Source organism: Cervus elaphus, chromosome 12 (assembly GCF_910594005.1).
Source record: "Cervus elaphus chromosome 12, mCerEla1.1, whole genome shotgun sequence".
Lineage (NCBI taxonomy): Eukaryota > Metazoa > Chordata > Mammalia > Artiodactyla > Cervidae > Cervus > Cervus elaphus.
The window spans coordinates 50,041,160-50,064,370 of record NC_057826.1 but is presented as its reverse complement, the minus strand read 5'-3'; the positions used below and the strand labels follow the sequence as shown (position 1 = coordinate 50,064,370).

Below are 23,211 nucleotides of genomic sequence, written 5' to 3'. Positions count from 1 at the left end.
AAAAATCTATGGTGACCATGAAAAGTCTGACATTTCATTTCAGACTTAACATCAATTTATTTTATAATTAAGGGAACTGAAGCTCAGAGAAATTAAGATCTTACAGACAGTTGAGTGGAAAAGCCAGACTACAGATTCAAGTTTATGTGCATGAAATCTCATATTCTAAATACTGCCTAGACATAAGCATTAATCTATATATTTATATTTCAATCTGGAAAGAATTATATTACACAATCATGAAAAACGAACACAAGCAGATATCTTCATTGAAGTTGCACCTACTAGAGCTGGGAATTCTTCTTGAAACTGGAAAGAGACTATTAGGGCAAATAAAAGTAAGCACTTACAAAAAAAATCTCAGGGACTTTTCTGGCAGTCCAGTGGTTAAGACTTCGCCTTTCAATGCAGGGGGTGCGGGTTCAATCCCTGGTCGGAGAGCTAAGATACTACATGACTTCTAGCCAAAACATAATACAGAAGCAATATTGTAACAAATTCAATAAGGACTTTAAAAATGGTTTACATTAAAAAAAACACTTAAATGCTAACACAACTGAAAAACAGTTTCAGGGTAGTTTTAGATAAATCTAAGGCTGATAAATTGGTGATGGATTCCTAATAAGCTCAAATTTCCCTTTTGGTAACCTCTGTTCATTAGTGTTGTGTTTTTTTTTTTGTTTTTTTTTTTGCTGCTCCACTTGGGGATCTTAGTTCCCGGACTAGGGATTGAACCTGGCCCTGCAATGAAAGCACAGAGTCCTAACCACTGGACTGCCAGGGAATTCCCTATTCATTAGTTCTTTTTTTTTGTTTTTTTAAGGCTTTTAGAATGGCTTTATTCAAATATTATATGCAAATAACACATAAAGAGTAATATATGGATTGGTTGTATGAAAAGAAGGACTATTCATAGAAAATGAAAATTAAATTTAACAAAATATTTAAGTTGAAGTGAAATAGTTCATGTTTGGAATAAAAGTTTTAGTGTTCTTTTTCTCTTTGAATTACTATACCCTGTTCATTAGTTTTTAAGATACTTGCTCATATTTTGAAGCTGACATGCCCCTGAGACATGGATTTACCTGAGAATAATGAATCATATCTGAATATACTTAGCCAATGATCACACCTGTACGGACCTAGTACATAATGAGTGCTCAACAGATGCCTCCTGGGTTTCCTGTCCAGTCTGTGCTACAGAATGCTTCCAGATCAATTATCTAACCTATAGCTTCAAATATGGTAGTTCCTTGTACAAAACTACTTTTACTTCTTATTATATTTGTATCTTTCCCGTAATTATTTATCATTTTAAAATTTATCTTTTGTCTCCCGCCTTCTAAAATTGTAAGCTTGATAAAGTCAGAGACCACTATATTCATAGTGGCCATGATTAGGTCATTCAATTACATCTATTTGCCTTCCTGTGTAGATGAGGACAAGAATTTGGTCAATGATCTTTCAATTTTTAAGACAGAGATATAATTCACATACTATAAGGTTCACCCTTTTAAAATGCACAATTCAGTGGTTTGTATTGTAGTATATTCACAAAGTTGTGCAACCATCACCACCATCTCCAGAATATTTTCACCAATAAGGAAACACACAACTATTAGCAATTATTCCCACACATGACTGAGTGACTTTCACTTCACTTCACCTCTCTCCCCAGTCCCTGGAAATCAATGTTATCAATTTCTGCCTCTATGGATTTTCTAATTTCATATAAATGGAATCATATAATACGGCGTCTTTTTTCCTGGATTCCTTCACTTAATATTTTCAAGGTTCATGTTGTAGCACGCGTTAGTACTTCCTTTTTAATAGCTGAATAATATTCTATTCTGTGGATATACTACATTTGGTTTACCCATTCCAGACAAGAGGATTTTTAACATCCATTCCAACTCGAGGATCCTTTATTCAAGTGAAGGGTTACCACCAAAGTTCATGAAGCAAATCACAGTGAATCATTATGCTTGGTAGTTTTTCTGTGCCCTGAAGTTTTCAAATCGTACCTAACACAGATCCAGAGAGGACTGTCTTGTTATGACCCAGCATGTTTACTTCCTGAACCCAGAAAACAACATCAGGTTCTCTAATTTATTTCAGGATTCTGCTTCCCACCCCCACCCCAACCGTCTCCTCACTGCCCACCTGATTTCTTGATTGTAATGCAAATTATCATCAGCAGATCTGTGCTGACTGAGACTGGGTGGGCGTTCTTCCCACGCCTCTATCCCCTGTCCTTGGGCTTAGAGCCTGTGCAGTTTCTTCGCCATCAAAAACGCCCCCTCCTCTCCTCCCCCTTAAAAAGCCTTCCTTTGTTTTCCAAGGAAATTCAGGTGAAAGAAAGGGTGGGGGAAACGATATTTTTGACTTTCCTCACAATCCAGACGTTGGAAAGAAAAAGGATTTCCTTTGGGCTGCTGCCATGACTCTGATCTTTTATGCTGATAAAATATTTCCTTCTTCTTCTAAAAAAAAAAAAAAAAGCTATGGGAAAAAATACACTTCAACTATACTTACTCTAACTTTAGCGTTAAAAAAAAAAAAAGTTTTCCAGTTTACTCTTCTTTCACAGAGCGGTTTTCTTCCTACCAGTTCAGGGATTGCAAGAGCGAGCGAGCCAAGTCAGCAGCGCTTTTTGGAGGCTGGCGTGGAGGAGGACTACAGGATCCAGAGGGCTTTGGAAACTCCAGCAGCTCCAAGCTTGTTGGCTACTACGGTTTCCCTGAGGAGTGACGCTGTGAAAACAAACCCTGATTGGTCAGGCCAGGGCTGACTTCTCCATTTATGGACAGATTGCCCTGCCCGAGCCGAGGCTCAGCCAGAGGAGTACGGAGTAAGTGGCCGAAGAAAGAGGAGCAAGGCAGGGCAGCTCGTGGGACGCGCGGAGAGCATTGCACTCACCTAGGCGGGGCGGCGAGCGCCGGGTCTGGGTGGACCCTGGTCCTCCACAGGATGCGCCCCGCCTGCTAAGCAGCCTCCTGCTCGCCTTCACCTACCGCCGCCGATCCCCCCTGGATGGAGTGCCCCCAGGGTTCCCATTGGTTCCTGTGAGTGCTTGGGTTGTCGAGAGCCTGTTTTTTGGCGAAGGGAACCAACTTTTGAAGTTCGCCCAGGAGACTGCGTTCCAGCCCCAGCTCCCCGGCAGCCGGACCCGGCAGAGGCGCGATCGCGGCGCGAGTCACCATGGTGAGTTGGCCGCGCGGCGTCCCGGGACGCCGGACCCGGGGATGGGGCGGGAAGCCCGGGCGCGGGGCACCCACCTTGGGCGCGCTGCCGAGGCCGGGAGTGGAGAAGGTGGACGCTGGAGTCGGCACGTCGCGAGTCCCGATTTCCTGCCGCTTTTCCTCCACCCGGGCTGGGGGAGAGGGAGTGGGGGGCCAAGGAAAACTTTCTTTCAAGTCGCTTTCGGCGTCGCCAAACTTTTCGAGGTCGGTTGGCTATGGCTGCCAGCTGTCGGAAGCCGGGGAGATCCGCGTTCAGGGGCACGGCCCCCCGGGAGGGGGTGGGCATCGCTTTCTCCAGGCTGGGAAGGTAGGAGCGGCCCCCCCGCGGCACCGGCGCCACGGACCCCGCTCCTGCCCGGCCGCCCGGCAGCGCCGCAGTTGTCCCGCTGGCATCCGCGCGCCGGCGGGGGCGACGCGGCCGCACAAAGGCAGCGGGGCGCCAGGTAGGGCGAGCACCTGGCGGTGGGCAGGCGGCGGCGGGCGAGGGTGCCTCGGGGCAGCGAGAGCCGCGCCGGCCTGAGCTCTCCTGCGCGCCGGCCCGGAGGGTCTTTGCATCGAAAAGGCCGAGTAAACACCACCCTCCCCTTTCTCCAAGTGCGAGGTGGCTGGCACTTTTCGGGTGTACAGCAGACGGTTTCGCAGGGGAGGAAGTCGAGTTTTTTGTTCTTTTTCCTTCGGTACTTGGGAAATTGATGGAAGTGGCTGGCTCTTTTTCTGACGCGTTTCTGACTTTTCCTCTACCCCCCAACCTCCCGCCTCGACTACCCCGCCCCCCATAACCTTAGCCACATCCCTTGGGCTTTGCCGTGGTGTGTACTTTCTTTCCAAAGCACAAAAGCAAGGGCTCTATTTTGAAGAGATTGGCAGTCCATCAGCGGAGGGGAAGGGGGAAGTTCTACCCCAAGGCTTCATAGTTTCCACACTTGCTTCTTTTCAACTAATCCGACTTAGGACTTAGCTGGTCCTCTTCTGGTTGTTGTTTTTTTTTCTAAGTGACTGTGAAAGTGGCGCTAAGTAAAAATGATAACCCGTGCAGGACTAATTTAAAAATCTCTATCCTGCAGGAGTTGGGGGAAATTAGCGAAGGCACATAGAAACTTACACACAAGTAAAAGGAGCACTTGATCCAGTGCTGTGTTTATTCCAAAGAATGATTAAAAACAAACTCACAAAAATCTTTAAAGGGGCACCCTTGACCAAAGCTTTTTTTTTTTTTTTTTCCCACTTAGTCCAAAGTTATGTCACCCTTGTTTCTACCTAAGAGGATACTTTATCTGTAAATAAAAGTTCCCTTTCAGTTTTAGGGTTTAAGAAGTCAGCCCACCCCACATTATTTTTGGAACCTTTATAGAGAACCATTTACTTAAACTGTGTGTTAGGGTGGAGATACCTAAATTGGGCCACAGCCTAATTGGCTACTTAAATTTAAGGAGTATGAGTCTTAGTACTTTAGAATTGCTATAATTATTTTCCATGGTTAAATATTTCCAAAAAAAAAGAGAGAGAGAGAGAGAAATCAATGTATTTTATGTCAAGAGCTTAAAGAATCTTACTGAATTTAAAGAGCTGAGTGGTACCTTGAGAAAATTAACTTTACCTTAGTTGACTCATTTTTCTGCTGTAGAGGCTAAAAAGTACTGTGTGTGTGTGCTTAGTCACTCAACCATGTCCCACTCTTTGTGACCCCATGGACCACAGCTCGCACGCCAGACTCCTATGTCCGTGGAATTCTCCAGGCAGGGATACTGGAGTGGGCAGCCAACCATTCCCTTCTTGAAGGGATCTTCCGGACCAAAACCCCCAGGGATTGAAGCCGGGTCTTCTGCATTGCAGGTGGATTCTTTACTGTCCAAGTCACCTACTGTAGGATGCCTTTTCTAGGGACCTTAGAAACTGGTCGCTCAATTCAGTCCATTGCTGTTGCAGTAGGTGGATGGTGAAGTGGATGCAGAAGAAACATGTTCTAAGGAAGAGCTGTTTCCAGAGTGTGTAGGGTGTCGGTTGAAGGATGGGGTGTGACTTACCTATTGATGGGTTCCCTGCCAGCAGCACAGATGGCAGTACTCTAGGCCGCCAGGAGACTATCAGTGCATCAGATACGGTTGCTGAGGCCACGATGCCCTGACGGAAAAGTTGAAACAGCTGGCTGTCTTGAAATAGGAGCTGTGCCATCAGTCACTCCATCTACTGGATCTAGAATAACTTGGCGAAAATGAAATGAATCATTTCTTCACTGGCTTGCAAAATTAAGTCTGTGTGCTAGATTTGTGAAATTGCCTTAGAACAGAGCATAGGCAGCTTCGATAGAAACTTTAGTTATTATGTTTACGATTTATGTAAGACCCCCTTCCAGCTAAATGAGGCATTGATTTGTGTTTCACATCTGTCTGCCCAGCTGCATCCCTCAGCTGCTTAGAACAGGAAGAGAAGGGACATTGCCTCCAGTGGGTGTGGCTCAGTATTAGGGAGAGTATAATTGACCAGGAGCTTGGCACCTGTACTGTGGATTTTCTCCCTCTCTCCCTCTCTCTCAGATATCTTAGGAAATCTGGTAGCACTTTAGGAAGGCTTTCCACTTGTACCCAAGACCCTCCCAAGGCTCACTCAGTTGTGACTCAGGGTGAGTGCCATTTTCTGACTCATGAACAAGGTATACAGCTTACAGTTTATCTCATATCTTCCTCCTGAAACCTCACTTTGGGACACTTTTCTCCATCTTTGGAGAACCAAGAACAGTACCAGGCAATAGCAAATTTGTTTCTTTTTTTCTTAGGTGACTTGAATGGGGAAAAAGAAGATAAACACCAAAAAATCTCGGCATGTCTCTCTATTTATTTTGTACACATTGGTTAAGAGGGCACAACAGTCTCCTTTGACTTTAATCAAAATACCCATCTAAGATTTCCTTTGTAGAATCTGGCTTTATCATCAGCCACAAAGGAAGTTCTGCTTTTGGACTGTCTAATGAACTAGACCCATGTGTGTGCCTCTGCTGTGTACTTCAGAGCTAGAAGCTATAATTCATAAGGCTTTTGTGACTTAGATATACTGACATATTTAAGTACATCTGAATTGGCCATCACCTCTGAATATGTTCAGGATACATTCCCTTCTCTTTGCTTGCATATTACTTCTGAATAAATTGCAGACATTATACATAAAAATACATAGGAATAGACTTATGAACCTTGAAATCTGGTGAAGCTGACTACAAGTTAGGTAAGTTCCTTTGAGTGCAGGCATGGCATGTTTGACATTTAAAAAGTCTGGAATCCAATCCAAACATGTTTTCTGGGAAGGTAACCTAGTCCATTCCCACTGATTAGTTTATCAGATTTCTTGTAGCCTCCCAGCCAAAGCAATACAACACTCAAAAAAACAAAAATAGAAAGGAATGGAATGAAGCCCAGAAAAGTTGTTTTTTTTTTTTGGCTGCACCATGCATCATGTAGGATCTTAGTTCCCTGACCAGGGATTGAACCAGCATCCCATGCAGTGAAGTGTGGAGTCTTAACCACTGGGTCACCAGGAAAGTCCCCAGAAAAGTTTTGATGGAGGTAGATTAGGGCAAGAGTGGATGCAGAGATTGTCTACAGGCTTCTGTGGATGGGCCTGCCTAGTAGGAAATGTTTGGCTGCCCAGTGGGGCTATGGATGGAGGGGATGGAGAAGTGGAGGAAGCAGGCTGTTGCAGAAGCTGAAAGCCACTTCCTCCTTGGTTTTGCTGGGGATTTCAGCTTTGTCAGTGGATGCAAACTCAAATGTCTGCAGAGGCCAGGATATGGTTTTTGATGGGGTGAAACTGGCCTCTGGAGAGTAAATATAGAACGTATGCCCATTGGAAGAGGCATCATTACTTGATCCTAGGCTGTGGTTACATTGACCACATCACCAAATTGTCTGCTTTTTCAAGATAAGCTGAAAATCCAGATTTTTATGCCAAACCTGCTGGTTTTTAAAAGTGTGCTGATGGTCGCTGAGAGGCCAAACAGGTCAGCTGTTTGCAGCCACTCTGTCGTAAATCTCAAAGCAGTGTTCTTACAAACCACCATGCTTCCTTTCATTCACTTACCAGTGGGAATGTCTAAACTTTAGCCACATTCCCAATAAAGGCATTAGATTTTTACTGACACATCCGCAACTTCCCACTCCATTTCCCTTAAGAGAGGGAGTTTCCTGGTGTTTTCAGCCCGTGGACTCTCTAAGCTATCAGGCAAGGGCAATCTGCATTCAGCTGCAACCATTTGGAGCTAGCTAAAAACACCTGTGTAGAGCTATGAGTGGTGAGGCTGTAAGTTGTCTTAACACTTCAAATCCCTTCTCCAATGGAAAGGCACTACTATCTCCATACTATGTGATGGACCTCTTTTATCACTTCTTTCCCTGTTGCATCTCATGAATTCGAGGTCTGTTTCAGGGATTCTTGAGTGTGTGTGCATGCTCAGTCCTATTTGACTCTGCGACCTTATGTACTATAGCCTGCCAGGCTCCTCTGTCTATGGGATTCTCCAGGTGAGAATACTGGAATGGTTTGCCACTTCCTCCTCCAGGGGATCGTCTTGACCCAGGAATGGAACCCGCATCTCCTGCTTTAGCATGTGGACTGTTTACCACTGAACCACATGGGAAGCCCAGGTTTCTCTTTGAGGCTAGATAATGAACATTTTCGTAAATATAACTGGAAATACAGCCTTTTGCCCTTGACTTAATTTCACAAGCTCATGTGACATGAAATTAAAGAGTACCTCGAATTTCCTGATGAGGAGAGGACTGAGTCTCATTACTTGGTAAGAACCTGAGAAAGGTCTTTTCATCAGCTTCAAAAAGCAGAAATATTTTGAAACCTCTGTACAAATGCAGAGCTTCATTGTGAACTTCATTAGGGATCATATAGAAATTATGTACAGTTGTAATTTTCCAATTTGACTCATCTACTATTTTTTTTAACAAGGATACAGCAACTTGTGTCTTAATCAGTATGTGATTAAAATGAGTTTCTCCATGGTCAGGTTTTAATATTTTACTTTTTTAAAACATGCTGGGACTTAATATTTACAGAACAAATAGAGGGTTAAACGTTAAATGCCAAAGGTATTAAAAATAAACAGCTTGGCCTTGTAAGCACATTCTGTAATAATAGTAAGCAAATTTTGTGTTTTGAATTTCAACTTACAGAATTTGTTTTGGCAGAGATGAAAGGTTTGGGGGCATCTTAGTGAAGTATTTTTGTACATATCTTTATGACAACCTTACTTCAGAGAAGTAGAACTATGAGCGGGTTCTACTTAGACAGATTGTCCCTAAAAATAAGGACATGGACTTGGACACTATGCATCTGGGTAAAGTCAGCCTTCCTTTCTGAGTTGCCACCGTGGGAACATTGTTTAAGGCATTTCCAAATGGTCATTTAAGAAAAATTTTTTACTTTCTTTAAGACCTAAAATATTAGTATCCAGCCTGATCACCCATCTTGGTCCCTCTTAGCTGTTGCCAGAAATTACATTCTGCCTCAAAGGGTGAATAAACTGATCCTGGAGATGTGCGGTATCATGTAACATAGGCTCTGGGGCCCTGAAAGGAGGTGGTTCCTCCTCCTCAGTGCTGTAAGAACTGCTCCAAAGGAGGCCACACTGTCTTGGGTGTTTTGAGTTCTGATGTGTTTGTTAAAAATTCATCCATGTGACTTTATAATCATACTCTGCATTGTAGAAAGTGAAACACATTTTACATTGTAGAAAGCCCAGGAGAGAGTTGGAAGAGTCTATCCTAAACCCTTTTGCTTGGCTTCACAGAAAGATCTAGAGGGGTTAGACAGCTTCAAAAATCTCAGAGCTAGGTTTTGGCTGATCTGGTGCCAGAATCCAGGTTTTCAGATCCCAGCCTAATAAGACTTTCTCCACCAAACCACTGTGGTGGATTAGAGTCTAGGCATGACTAGGTAATTTTCTTCCTGGGACTCTTCAAAAAAGCCTGCTTGGAGATGGAAGATTGCTCTTTATTTTTGATTCATTACTGTATCAACTTTAAGAGATTATAAAAAAATTAATTTAGAGGAATTCTCCATAATACCAGTACCCTAAAGGTAATGATTTTCATGTCTTTGGGTTTCTTTCCAAACTATCCAAAGGCACATTATTTTTATGTAGTTGTAATTGTGGGGCAAATACACAACTTGTGTTCTGTATTTCCCCATTTATTATATACTATAAATTCTTTTCCTTGGTAAGCATATTGGTCGTATTTTGGTGGTGGCTTGAGAATCCCAGGTAGCCTGATTACCCAACTTGAGTCCTGACTCCAGAGATCTGTCTTCCAGATCCACTGCTGACTGTTCCTCCCTGCCCTCATTAGAACTGCCCTGGTCAACGCTGGGCGGCTCAGCCTCCTGACCTGCTTTAAACCTAACCTGCTGTATAGTTCTCTTTGGTTTTAAAGTCTGAAGCCAGGATGGGCTGGCTTGGTGTATACTCCATACTTGGTGCTCTTGACCCGAGGTGGGTACCATTTGTGTTCCCCTGAGATTGTGATGCTGGCACTTAAATGTGCCACAGCAGTGGGTGCTCAGGCCTCTGACGCCTGCTTGGCAGCTATGAGTTCCTCTGTCAGAGGACCCAAGTGGTTGAAGACAAGGAGCTTTGAAACCCAAAGTAGAGAAGACCAGTATTTGCATAGGAGGTTAGCATACATGCTTGATAGGTAGGAATCCTTATCAAATACATTGGTAACCCTTGGAAATCAAAGATGAGTTAAGCTCTGCCTCTGCTTCTGAGATACTCATAGACCAGTGGATAACAAAGTGTGCTGTTTTTATTTTCTTTTTAAAAAAATATTATTTGTTTCCTGTGCTGGGTCTTATTTGGGGCATGTGGGATCTAGTTTCCTGACCAAAGATTGAACCCTGGCCCGCTGCATTGGGACCTCAGGGTCTTAGCCACTGGACCACCAGAGAAATCACACAAAAGACTTTCCTATAGGTGATTTCATCTCATTCTTACACCAATGATGGTTTTTGTTGCCATTTGACAGTAAGAAAACCAAACTGTGGTGAGGGAAAGGGAATTGTTTAGGACCATTCCACTTACATGTAATGAGCCGGGTCTGCTAACTTTATGCTCTTTCAAAAGCAACTGAATATATTGTCTCTGAATTTGAAATTTCTGGGTCCGGATATCTGTATAACACTTCATTATTTTACATACTCCTGAGGAAAAACAAGGTTGATTTAAAATCCGTTTTAAATGTCTGAGCTGCTTAATGTCCTTGTTTGTGGATGTTTGTATGTCACCATGTTTGAGGACTAGATGATACCACACTGGGATCAAGCATAAAAGTAAAAGAGAGTCATACTGGAAAGTTGTCTGATCTCAGTTAAAAAGTAGAAAATAAGGGAAATAAGCAACTATATTCCTAACTGAAAGAAAAAAAATTTTTTTTTTTAAGAAAATAATGGAAACAAGATAACCACAAGAAATTTAGCCCTGGAATCCTTACGTACATGACAAACAAAAAAATAGGATAGCATATTATTAGTTTTAGTAATTTAATTGGTGTGACCAATATTCGATGTTGACAGTGATTTAGCACAATATTACTTGGTAATAGAATGATTTGGACAGTATTGTCTAAATCTAAAATTTTCAACAACAAAAAAATTAGGGTTGTTTTTAGTGTCTCAATTAGATATGGACCTTTGCTACACAAAATTTTGGATTTGAATGAAGAAGCATCTATTAAGCTACTTTGAGTATGATAAAGATAGCACCTCCAAGACTTGGGAGTGCTCTGATGCAGAAATATGTCTGCCAAATTATGGCAGTTCTCCTTTCTCCCATCAGATTGTCAGAGATTCTTAACATTTGGGGGTGTTCTGAGGCCCTCTGAAACTATGTTGGAAACTATTGATGTGTTTCCTGACAGTGTTTGTAGTAACAAGAACAACAACAACAAAACCCAACCAAACAAAAAGACAGGAGCAATCTAAATGTCCATTAGTAGAGAAATGCACACATGCTGTGACTTATTGATAACAGGGAGTCAATATGGATAGATATCACAAAGGTAGTATGTAGCGAAGAAGCAAATTGTAGAAAGATACATGTAAAGTCGTTTAAGAAAAATTTCAGAACACAAAACAAGGCTATCTATATTGTTTGGGGATATATATTCACATATGTATATATTTATGTGTATGTTCTTTTAAAAATGTAAATTGGACTAGAGAGATATCAAATTCAAGCTGCTGAAGTAGGGAAGGAGGAAAGAAGAGAACTGAGATGAGTAGACTAACATTAGAAATGTTTTATTTGCTTTATTAAAATATAAAGCAAATGTAGAAAATAGTATTAATTCTGGACTGTATGTGCATAAATACTTTTTTAATTCCTCAGAGTGTCAACATCTTTTTACAGTTAAGAAGAAGAAAACCTACATAAAACAGAATTCTTCATTTAATTTTAGGAAGTTCATACACCTCCAAAGTCCATACAGTATCATTCCCAGAGTCTTAGCAAACTTTGTCTTGAGGTGAGTATTTGGGAAGAGGCATTTTGGAGTCTACGTCAGGTTGTTTTAATGACAGCTGACATACAGTCAAATCAATACTGAATTATGTAAAGTTCGTTAGGAATTTTGTCCCAGGATATTCAGCTTTTCTTAAGCATCTCTTTTTCACCTCTTCAACTTAGTGTGTCTGCTAAGTTTTAATATAATTAGCCACCCTGAACTTGGTGGTTGAAGTAGTAAAAGTTTATTATTTTCCATGATTCTGTGCATCGACTGTGGAGTTCTGGGCTAGATTGGCTCATCAGCTCCCTGCGGTCAGCTGGTGGCTTGACTGGGGATGGAGTAGCTGGGATGGCCTCACTCACATGTCAGGTACTTGGCCCGGGTTCAGCTGGGGCAGTGGAGATGTCTTGGCCACCTGTCTCTTTCACAATGGGCTAGTCCTGGCTTGTTGACAAAGCAGTGGTCACAAGGTTTCCAAGAACAGCCAGAGAGAAAAGTGAGTCACAGTGCACCAGCATTTTTTAACCTCTGCCTGCGTCATGGTTGATACTGTCTCATTGGCCAAAGCAAGTCACACGGCTACCCTCAGGGTTAGTGTGGCTGAGGACTGCCCCGGGGCTCAGACACTGTTCCTACCCTCCACTTTTTCTTTTACCTTGTCTCAGTTAGGTGAATACATTGAGGCAGGAATAGATTCAGTGCAAATCCAGCTTTCCCTGCTGATCTGCTGAACTCTTGTGTATGACGGAAGCCCCCATTGCTCCTGATAACATCCACTGCTATTTTCCCAGAGTTGTGGTTGTTGTTTAGTCATTAAGTTGTGTCTGACTCTTTGCGACCCTGTGGGCTGTAGCCCACCAGGCTCCTCTGGCCATGAGGTTTCCTAGGCAGGAATACTGGAGTGGGTTGCCATTTCCTTCTCCAGGGGATCTTCCTGACCCAGGGATCAAACCCTCATCTCCTGCATTGGCAGACAGAGTCTTTACTGCTGAGCCACCAGGGAAACCCTGTTCTCCCAAAGTACAAGGAATTCAAGCTTGTATTATGGAGTCTCAGTATGATTCTTTTAAAGTTTACTTTTGGCAGTGCTGAGTCTTCGCTGCTGCGTGGGCTTTCTCTAGTTGTGGCAAGCAGGGGCCACTCTCTAGTTTCAGTGCATGGGTTTCTCATTGCAGTGGCTTCTCTTATTGTGGAGCGCAGGCTCTTCTAGGCACATGGGCTCGGTAGTTGCAGCTCCCAAGCTCTAGACTGTGAGCTCCCTAGTTGTGCCTTATGGGCTTTAGTTGCCCCCCAGGCATGTGAGATCTTCCCAGACCAGGAATAGAACCTGTGTCCCCTGCCTTGGCAGGTGGATTCTTAGCCACTGTACCACTGGGGAAGTCCCTCAATATGATTTTTTAATTGGTATTTCTTTTTAAAAAAAAAGCAAAAGCAGAAACTAACAACAAGAAGAAAAATTAAAAAAAAAATTTTTTTTTTTCTGTTAAAGGGAGCTTTGTGAAAAATAAACATTTCACAATTAAGGCCAAACTTGGAGAGCAGTGAATCATGCCAAACCAGACTGGATTGGATGGCCTGTTGGAAATAACAGTGGACGATACTGTTTGGAACAGGTGGGGACAATGCTGTTCACTGCCTAATTCTGCCTTTTTGGCCAGCCCTTCGTTGTCCATGTGGTGAAAGACATTCTTCACACATAAAAATACTTTTTTTGTCTTGGATGAAAGTCGTGTCTTCTGGATTATATGATGGTTCCCAGAATAACCCATATTGGTGTCACCTCCTTATTCTATGTGCCACAGACTGTGCTATATGGGTGCCTCAACAAGCTGTGAATCGAGTAGGATTAACTTAACTTTGTGCACAGATTTCAACGACAAAAAAATCCATTAACCTGTGACACTTTCACTTTGATTTTTCTCTTCTCTTTTTAAATGGAAAATTTTTAACTACACTAATGGGGAGAAAATTAACTGCCTAACTTATTTTCTCTACTTTGTCAATGCGATGTATCACATTGCTTTGCAGATGTTGAACCATCCTTGCATCCCTAGAATAAATCCCACTTGATCATGGTGTATGAACTTTTCATGTATTATTATTATTTCTTTTTTTTATTCTTCATCATTTTTTTTTTTTCTCACAGCTTGCAAGATTTTAGTTTCCCAGGGATTGAACCCAGGTCCTGACAGTGAAAGCACCAAGTCCTAACCACTGGACTGCCAGGGGAATTCTCTTTTCCTGTATTACTGAATTCAGTTTGTTAGCATTTTGTTGAGGATTTATTAGCATAATGCTGGCCTTATCAAATGAGTTTGGAAGTGTTCCTTCCTCTTCTATTTTTGAGAAGAATTTGAGAAGGATTGGTATTCATTCTTCCTTAAATATTTGGTAAAATTCACCAGTAAAGCCATCTGGTTTTGGAAATTCTTTTGTTAGGTTTGAGATACTGATTTAATCTCCTTATTAGTAATTGATCTGTTCAGATTTTTTGTTTCTTCATGATCCAGTCTTGGTAGGTTGTATGTTTATAGGTTTCTTCTAGGTGTCCTCATTTTTTGACATAATTATTCCAATCTTCTTAACTATCTCTATCACACTGGCATTTAAATAAAGGAAAACTCAGCTCTCAGCTCTTGGTACTATCTTCTCTTCAGGTTGGAAGAAGGGGTGTATTTCGTAACCAAAGTAAGTAGCTTTCTTTTGACTCTTTTGGGCTTTTTTTTGGGGGGGGGGGAGGGGGGGCTTTCTTTTACAGAATAATGTAGACATCTCCAGTCGCTGGGTGGCCTCATTGTATCCACAAGAATATCTTGCGCTGATATCTCAGCATTCATAGTTTTGGTGTGCAGGGCAGGGGTGGCCCCCCACTCTACAATCCTAGCTCTACTCAGGCACTACCTAAATTTAGATAGGATTTGCAGGGTCAATTCATGCTTATTTGTCACTTCATTTTTTCTGATATGTGCCTGTGTCATGGTGCTGGCTATGCAAATAATAATTGTTTCTTTCAATAATTAGATACCTTTAAACTTAGAATATCAAGATGAGAGTTGTCCCAGAAGGAGTTGAAGGAGAAGGGAGGAGGGAGTCTAGGAAATTGTACACTGAAGTTTGTGTCTATATCCATGTGTACATTTCTTTTCCTGGGAAGAAGAATTCTTAAGTCCCTAAAGTGGTCCATGGCCCACCCAAATGACTTTCTAAGGTCCAGGAATTTAAGTAGCCTGACCAAGTTCACCTGGCAAGTTAATAGAAGAGGTGGCCTTAGAGTACAAGTCTCGTGTCTAGGATCTTGCTCCTAAACCTGCTTTTACTGGAAATGTTTGAAAAGCTAATGTAATAATGCTTTAGAGAGAAGGAAAGTTGAAAGTACTGAGTTAAAATAACTTTGTAAGATTCCTAGAGATACTTTCCCAATTTACTGAGATTAAACCAACATAAGTTACCATGAAATAATGTTCGGTATTATTTGTTGGCAACTAATTTGATTTTTCAGAATGGTTGTAAAGCATAAAAATAGTTACAGCATTAGTCTTTTATTAGATTTTTATATTCTCTTGTGATCACGAAGAGAAATATGTCCAGCACAGACCTCAAATATAAATCAAGGGCATAATGGTTTGACATTTATGTAAACACTCAAATGCTTATTGTTTCCCTGATGAGGATTCATTATTATTATAAAATTAATATTAGCTAATTGAGGACACATAAGAAGAAATTGCTGGACTCTAATAACTTGACTCTGGAGCAGAGTTCTGTGTTCTGTTTCTGTTTTGTAGGACTAGCACTTGGGGTGTAAGAAAAAAATTGGAATTGTGGTAGCCTCTTCCTTCTAGCTTTCTCTTCCCTGCCCCCAAGCCCTAACCACATTCTCCATCTATCTTGCATCCTGAGCGGAGGAGGGTTGCAAAGAGCAGAAATGTAAGCAAGTGAAAACTATATAAACGAGCACATGTTATTGAGGCTGCCAAAAGAAGGGGAGCACTCTCCTCCCATCTTGGAACCCTCTTGCTCCTCCTCGAAGGAGAAAGAGGGTTTAGCACTCAGCAGCCAGTGGGAAATGAGCATCATCTGCTCTACAGAGACAATAAGGCACTGTCCTCTTGGGGCTATGAATATGAGTCTTCTTCAGTTTTTGCAGTAGTTCTATTTATGACCTTTGGCAAAGGTGTGTTTTATGTAGGCTAAGATGTAATGAATTGCAAAATTCTACCCCCTGCCGAGTCCTATGCATTCCACCTGTGCAATGTGGCTTTCACCTGCCCTTTTTGCCTTGTCTCTCACTGAGGTCTCCTGGCCAAATTCTTCTACTTGCTGTGCCCCTTGCAGACTTGGATAATCTCACCTTTCTCTGGCTAATGTGTGGCAGCCATCAGTTCCTTCCCCAATGGTTTAAATCTCCTTGGAAGTCAGCCCCACTTCCACCTTCTTGAGTCTCCTCGTTGGAAGATATCTTCAAAACCCCAGAAGTGTTGATCTGCAAAGATCTCCTGACTGTTTATGGACATTTAATCTTCCCTTCTGATCAGCCACTTCTCAGGTAGAGTTGTTTCTTCTTCATCTTTGTGTTCCACCTCCATTTTGGGACTTGGGATACTCAGTGCTTCCCTCGTAACTCAGTCAGTAAATAATCTGCCTGCAATGCAGGAGACCCAGGTTTGATTCCTGGGTTGGGAAGATCCCCTGGAGAAGGAATGGCAATGCACTCCAGTATTCTTGCCTGAAGAATCCCATGGACAGAGGAGCCTGGTGGGCTACAGTCTATGGGGTTGCAAGAATCGGACACGACTGAACGACTAAAGCACACACGCACACATACTTGGTGTATATAGTACTGTTTTTAAATGTAGTATTGGAGGAGAAATGCTTGCATTTCCTTCTGCTGTGAGTTATACATTTGTTCAAACTGCTCCCTAGGCTTTTATCTTGAGGGACAAAAGTAGAGTGCAGAACTGCCAACACAGTGAAGCAGTCTTAAAATGCATGCCAGTGAACTGCAGCTCTTAGCCATTCAGCTAATGGAATGAAACAGGGGAGGAAGGGATCCATGAAAGAGCCGTGCCATTCAAATGTCACTGGAGCTTTGATTTTAGTGTGAATGCTGAAGTTGTCTGATGTGTCACTCCTCACTTCATTCAGCATGTCCTTTGGAAGATGGAATAGTGAGGACAGAAAGGGGAAGAAGCAGAGAGATGCTTCAAAGGGCACCTGAAAGGAGAGCCACTCATTCACCAAAAGCTGGGGAGTCATTCTGCCCATCATCATGGCTTTCTTCACTCGCCAGCCAGCTATAATGTTGAAACCAGGGCAGACAGCCTTCCTCCTGCAGCTCTTTCAGAGTCTGTGAAAATAGTTCTCCCGGAAAGCTACATCTATTGTATAGGTTACCAGTGATTTTCCTAAGTGTAGATGTTTGAGAAACAGGCAGAGATAGTAGATGGGAGAAGGAATTGAAAAAGTTGAAATGGGATTTTGAAGCAGACAATAGGCTTTTTTTTTTTTTAATTGCAGGTGGTTTTGGAGGATGGTCTGAATGAGGATATTTGAAATTCATGGGGCCTCCAAATTCAGACTGTAAATTCAGACTGTCCTCATGAAATCTTTGTACTGGAACTCATCAACCAACAAAATGGACAGATAGGCACCTTTTGAGCTTTGTGGAGTATAAGTTTTCCATGTTCAGTCAGCTCCAGGTGGATGGGTGAGGTATTCTAAGCCTTCCAGAGTGTAGAAGGGACCTCCAAGATGGGGCAGGAGAGAAGGGGAGAAGTCCGGTAACTTACAGAGTCTGGGAACATATGTATTGTGATCACCAGTTAAAACACTTGGAGTGAGGAGATTTGGGTGGCTTGCAGACCAGGAACTCCGTGGATGAGACAGGCAAGATAAGTTGGGGCCCTTCTACCAATGGGAGATTTTTTAGTGATATTATTTCAATAAATATACTTATTGTTCTGTCTTACTGGGCTGTAAACTCCCTGAGGGGCCACTGCATAACGCTTATTTTTTTATGTTTTCACTACCACTCTTGATATCTGGCAGGTAGTAGCATCAGAGACTTTGTTGCACAAAACCAAACTTCCCACTAGGCCAAAATGGTACAGAGGGTTGAATGGTTGTAGCGATGCAGGTGCCAATGAATTGATGAGTGATTTAAAGTAGGTGATTAACTCATTGCAAACTAGCAATGTTTCCAAGATAAAAATAGCCCCCTGGAATAAAGTCAGTAGGGCTTCCTTTTGTATTTTCTTTTAATAGAACAGGATATTAACAAGTTGAGCTTGGTTTCTGTAGAAAAAGCTGGGTGGGCGTCTTCACCTGACCCTCACTCCTTTTATTCTAGCCTTCCTTCAGCTGGCATCAGAAGAGGCGGGGTGATTGCCTAAGGCCACACAGCCAGTCCCAACTTGTTCCCTTAGGGGCTGGTGCAACTTTGCAGCCAGAAATGGGGACAAAATTCACCAGGCCCCTTTCTAAGGAAAAGTTCCCATCTCCAAATGGAAACTTTTAATATCAGGTGTGACTGGTGACCTCTGTTTAGGGCTTTTCTTCACTGTTGCACGAGAGTGGTTAGGCAGGTTTTGGTGATATCAGATTAACATAGGGTAAGAAGGATTTTCTTGTTCAGCTATGTAAAATTTCTTGAGAAAGTTTTTGTCTATCCTGGTTGAAAGAGGAGTATTTAATGCCTTTGTTTTTCGATAGTCAAACTATAACCACTCACCTTGCCCAAGAGGGATCAGGCTTTGCTCTTCTCCAAAGGCCAGATTGTCTCCTAGGAGACATGCTAATAGCTTAATTGTTTTGTTTATTTTGCTCCTTACAAATTCCAGTACCTTCATTTGCATTGAGAGTTAGAACTTTCCAGTGCCCTGGCATTTCCTTGGGGTTTAAATGGCTCTAGATATTTGCTCTTAAAGTTTTTTTGAAAGGTTGGTCACCCTTGGTGATAGTTGTGGCTTTCTCTAAATATGAGTTTTTCTGGGTATAGGGTGGGGAAAGTGAGAAAAAGGGAGAGAATTTAAAAAAAAAATTATACACTATATATGTTACAACAAACTGTAGATTATTTTGGAGCCAGATATTTATGTAATTATGTTCACTTGGCTCACTTACTTTGGTTTTTGGGGTTAAAAGATGAATACTTGCCAGGGAATGTTGATATTTATCCTGGCAAAACCAAACCTGTGGTTTGCTTTTCAAAATGTAGAAATGTAGAGAAGCTTTGCCTCTTCACCTGAGACAAAGAATTCCAAGTGTAAAACTGTTCTGGTTCATGTAGTAAATACATTTTTCTAAGTTTATCACACAGCTGTATGATGTATTTCAGGAGTCATTGTCAATGCAGGGTGGAATCTGACTTTTGGGAAAAGGAAATTTGATTGTTGAAGAAGCTTAAATACACTGGTGTTGGTTAAACCTAGGTATACTGGCCTCTTTAGAAAAGAAATGGTTTCTTTCCCTGCAGACTGAAGTTTGGGAATTTCAGAGCTGGGAAATCATGTAGTAGATCTTAATGTTATAAATCACTTGGACAAATAAAGGATAATGCCATTTTGGGATGCATTTGTAGTTATGCAAGATTGTTGTTGTTCAGTCTCTAAGTTGTGTCCGACTCTTTGTGACCCCATGATCTTCAGCACACCAGGCTTCTCTGTCCTTAACTATCTCTGAGCTTGCTCAAACTCATGGCCATTGAGTCAGTGATGCCATCCAACCATCTCAACCTCTGTCACCCCCTTCTCCTCTTGCTGTCACTCTTTCCCAGCATCAGGGTCTTTTCCAATGAGTTATCTCTTTGCATCAGGTGGCCAAAGTATTGGAGCTTCAACATTAATCTTTCCAATGAGTACCAGGGTTGATTTCCTTTTGGATTGACTGGTTTGATCGGCTTGCTGTCCAATGGGACTCTCAAGAGTCTTCTCCAGCACCACAGTTCGAAAGCGTCAGTTCTTCGGTAGTCCGCCTTCTTTATGGTCCAATTCTCACATCCATACATGACTACTGGAAAAACTATAGCTTTGACTACACGGACCTTTGTTGCCAAAGTTGATGTCTCCACTGTTTAATACACTGTCTAGGTTTGTCATAGCTATTTTTCCAAGGAGCAAGCATCTTTTAATATCATGGCTGCAGTCACTGTCCACATTGATTTTGGAGCCCAAGAAATCTGACACTGTTTCCACATTTCCTCCATCTATTTGCTATGAAGTGATAGGACCAGATGCCATGATTTTTGTTTTTTGAATATTGAGTTTTAATCCAACTTCTTCACTCTCCTCTTTCACCTTTCAGAGACTCTTTACTTCCTGTCCTTAGAGTGGTGGTATCTGCATTTCTTTTTTTTTGCATTTCTGAGGTCATTGATATTTCTCCTGGCAATCTCGATTCCAGCTTGTGATTCATCCAGCCTGGGATTTCTCATGATGTACTCTGCATAGAAGTTAAATAATCAGGGTAACAATATATAGCCTTGATGTACTCCTTTCCCAATTTGGAACCTGTCCGTTGTTCCATGTCTGGTTCTAACTGCTGCTGCTTGTCCTGTATACAGGTTTCTCAGGAGACAGGTAAGGTGGTCTGGTATTCCCATCTCATTAAGAATTTTCCACAGTTTGTGGTGATCCACACAGTCAAATGCATTGGTGTAGTCAGTAAAGCAGAAATAGATGTTTTTCTGGAACTCTCTTGATTTTTTGATGATCCAGCAGATGTTGGCAATTTGATCTCTGGTTCCTCTGCCTTTTCTTAATCCAGCTTGAACAGCTGGAAGTTCTCAGATCATGTAGTGCTAAAGCCTGGCTTGATGGATTTTGAGCATAATCTTGCTGGCATGTGAAATGAGTGTAATTGTATGGTAATGTGAGCATTCTTTGGCATTGCCTTTCTTTGGAATTGAAATGAAAATTTACCTTTTCCAGTCCTGTGGCATCTGCTGAATTTTCCAAATTTGCTGGCATATTGAGTGCAGCACTTTCACAGCATCATCTTTTAGAATTTGAAATAGCTCAGCTTCAATTCTGTCACCTCCATTAGCTTTCTTTGTAGTAATGCTTCCTAAGGCCGACTTGACTTCACAGTCCAGAATGAAGATTATGCAAGATTACATGATGATAAAGACTTTTTTCTAAGGCTTTTCTAGTTTCTGAGGGTTTTCTGTCTTCTGCATTCTTAGTAATTCCTTCTAGAGACCTTAGCACTGGGGGGATGGGGCAGGTAGGTAGGCTGTGAATTTAACAGTTATCTACACCATTGAAGAGTAGGGAATCTGCTATTGAAATTAACAGTTATTGTGGAGCCCCTCTGGATCATCCAGTGTTTGTACCTCTTTTGAGTTAAGTATTATTTTCCTTGGGCTTCCCAGGTGGCTGCAGTTAAGAATCCTTTTTGCCAATGCAGGGAGTGCAACAGATGAGGGTTTGATCCCTCGGTCGGGAAGATCCCCTGGAGAAGGAAATGGCAACCCACTCCAGTATTCTTGCCTGGAAAATCCTTTGGCCAGAGGAGCCTGGCAGGCTATAGTCCACAGGGTTGCAAAAGAGTCAGAGACAACTGAGCACACATATAGACACAGATTATTTTTCTTGGTTTACAGAAGAGGAAACAATATGTGAGTGAAGTAACCTACTCAAAGTCATTCATCTGAAAAGTATCAGAGGAGGGATTTAAATTCAGGGTCATCTGAATCTGAGATCTGCTTTGGAGAGAAGCTGTCTATCCTAGACACGTACTCAAGTACATCAAGGCAGCCTGGGCATCACTTGGGATGTTAGAACTGCAGAACTTCAGCCCACCCTGTCCTCCCACTCCCCAGACCTACTGATTCTGAATCTGTATTTTGGTAAGATTTCTAGGTGATTGCAAAGCACTGCATTGGAGCACTGCAACCCAAGCAAGGTCACGTGATTGTAAACCCCCCCCCCCCCCCCACCCCGGGAAATCCTGATGGCTGTCCTCCAGGACATCATCTCCCAAGGTTAAGGATGCAGTTGAACACCTTCAGCTTTCAGGAATGTAATCAATAGTCTCTAATTATCCTGCTGAAGCAAAAATGTCAGGGTTATGCTCAGGGGTGGGACTGAGGGAAAAGGTTTTTCCCAGGCAGTTCCGGAGATGGCTGTCCTGAAGTAGACACATGGGAATGGTGGTTCTCTGCAAAATGCCTGGAATGTCTCCTCTAGGCCTGCTGTTGATGTTGAGCTTACTGCTCTTACTGATTGCTTTGAGGACCACTGCATTTGTCAGTTAATGACATGTCACTATGAATTAGTCTGTCTAATCTTCTAAAGCTGCCTGAGAGCAGATTTTATCAGGCTGGGGAAGGAAGAAAGAGACCCTGACTGGGGAATATCAATAGCACTGAAGAGAGCCTGAGGCAGGATATAGATGGGCTCCAGGTTAGAGTGCTCAGCCTCCAGAACATTCCAGCCCTGAGGCTGGAGGAAGTGTACCTAACCTTCCCCTCCTAAGTGGTTTCGCTTTTAGAATTCCCTCAGACCCCTAGACTGGAGACATTGTCTGTTGTCCCTCTCCCTTCCAGATTCCTGTTGGTTCCCAAGCCCCATAAGTATGTCTTCACATGGCTCTGTCTTCCTCTTCACAGCTGTTGTGCTAGTTTGAATCTGCATTGTCTTACACTGGGACCATCCAAGAGTTTCTTAAGTGGTCTTCACTCTTCTCCCTGTAATTCGCAGAAACAGCATTGCCAGAATCATCTTCCTGGTAAATAGAGCTTTGCACCTGTCACTCTTACTCAAAAATTCTCAGCTCCTGCTGAGAATAGGCTTTAGCCCAACATTCAGTTCTGTCTCAAATCTATTCCAGGCTGCCTCTGTCCAAGTCTTATTTTCCAGTAGTCCTTCTGGAATATGTAAACTTTATAAGGGCCACCCAAATGCCTAGACTGCAGTATTAGCTCCTAGCATAGTGCCCACATTCAGTCGCTCAGTTGTGTCTGACTCTCTGCAGCCCCGTGAACTATAGCCTGCCAGGCTCCTCTGTCCATGAAATTTTCCAGGCGAAAATACTGGAAGGGTTGCCATTTCCTCCTCCAGGGGATCTTCCTGGTCCAGGGATCCAGCTTCAGCCTCTTGCATCTTCTGCATTGCAGGTGGATTCTTGACCACTAGTGCCACCTGGGAAGCCTGCCTGCATGCTATAGGTGCTCAGTAAAAATTGATTGGATGAATGAATGATGAGCTGATTTTCATGTCCATATTGTATAGCCTGGCTGGAATATACTCCTTGGTCAGGCCAGTTTCCATGATTGGACTTCCTTTCCCTTTCTTGTCACTTATCAAAAACTTTGAGGTCCAAATAAAGCCTCATTTCCTGGAAAACCTTTGATTTGGCTCACCAGTATCACTCCTTCTTCTCATGCTCGCCCAAGTCTTGGAGTTATTTATTTGGTACTTAATAATATGTAATCTTGCATTGCTCTCTGTGTGTATATGAGTCAT

At 42.4% G+C, this 23,211-nt stretch overlaps 1 protein-coding gene and 1 long non-coding RNA gene across 2 annotated transcripts in view; both read left to right on the top strand.

Annotated features, from left to right (window-relative positions):
- The first annotated feature begins 2,810 nt into the window (after nucleotides 1-2,810).
- MYO1E (myosin IE) overlaps nucleotides 2,811-23,211 on the top strand; it is a 212,954-nt gene continuing 192,553 nt past the window's right edge. Inside the window, exon 1 of the mRNA XM_043918799.1 lies at nucleotides 2,811-3,204. Coding sequence (XP_043774734.1) covers nucleotides 3,202-3,204 — 3 coding nt within the window. The 5' untranslated portion in view covers nucleotides 2,811-3,201. The remainder of the gene's footprint in view (nucleotides 3,205-23,211) is intronic.
- Nucleotides 3,212-13,884, top strand: LOC122704304. Its single transcript, XR_006343828.1, has 2 exons — nucleotides 3,212-11,764; nucleotides 13,236-13,884. It is a non-coding gene; the product is annotated as an uncharacterized LOC122704304 (long non-coding RNA).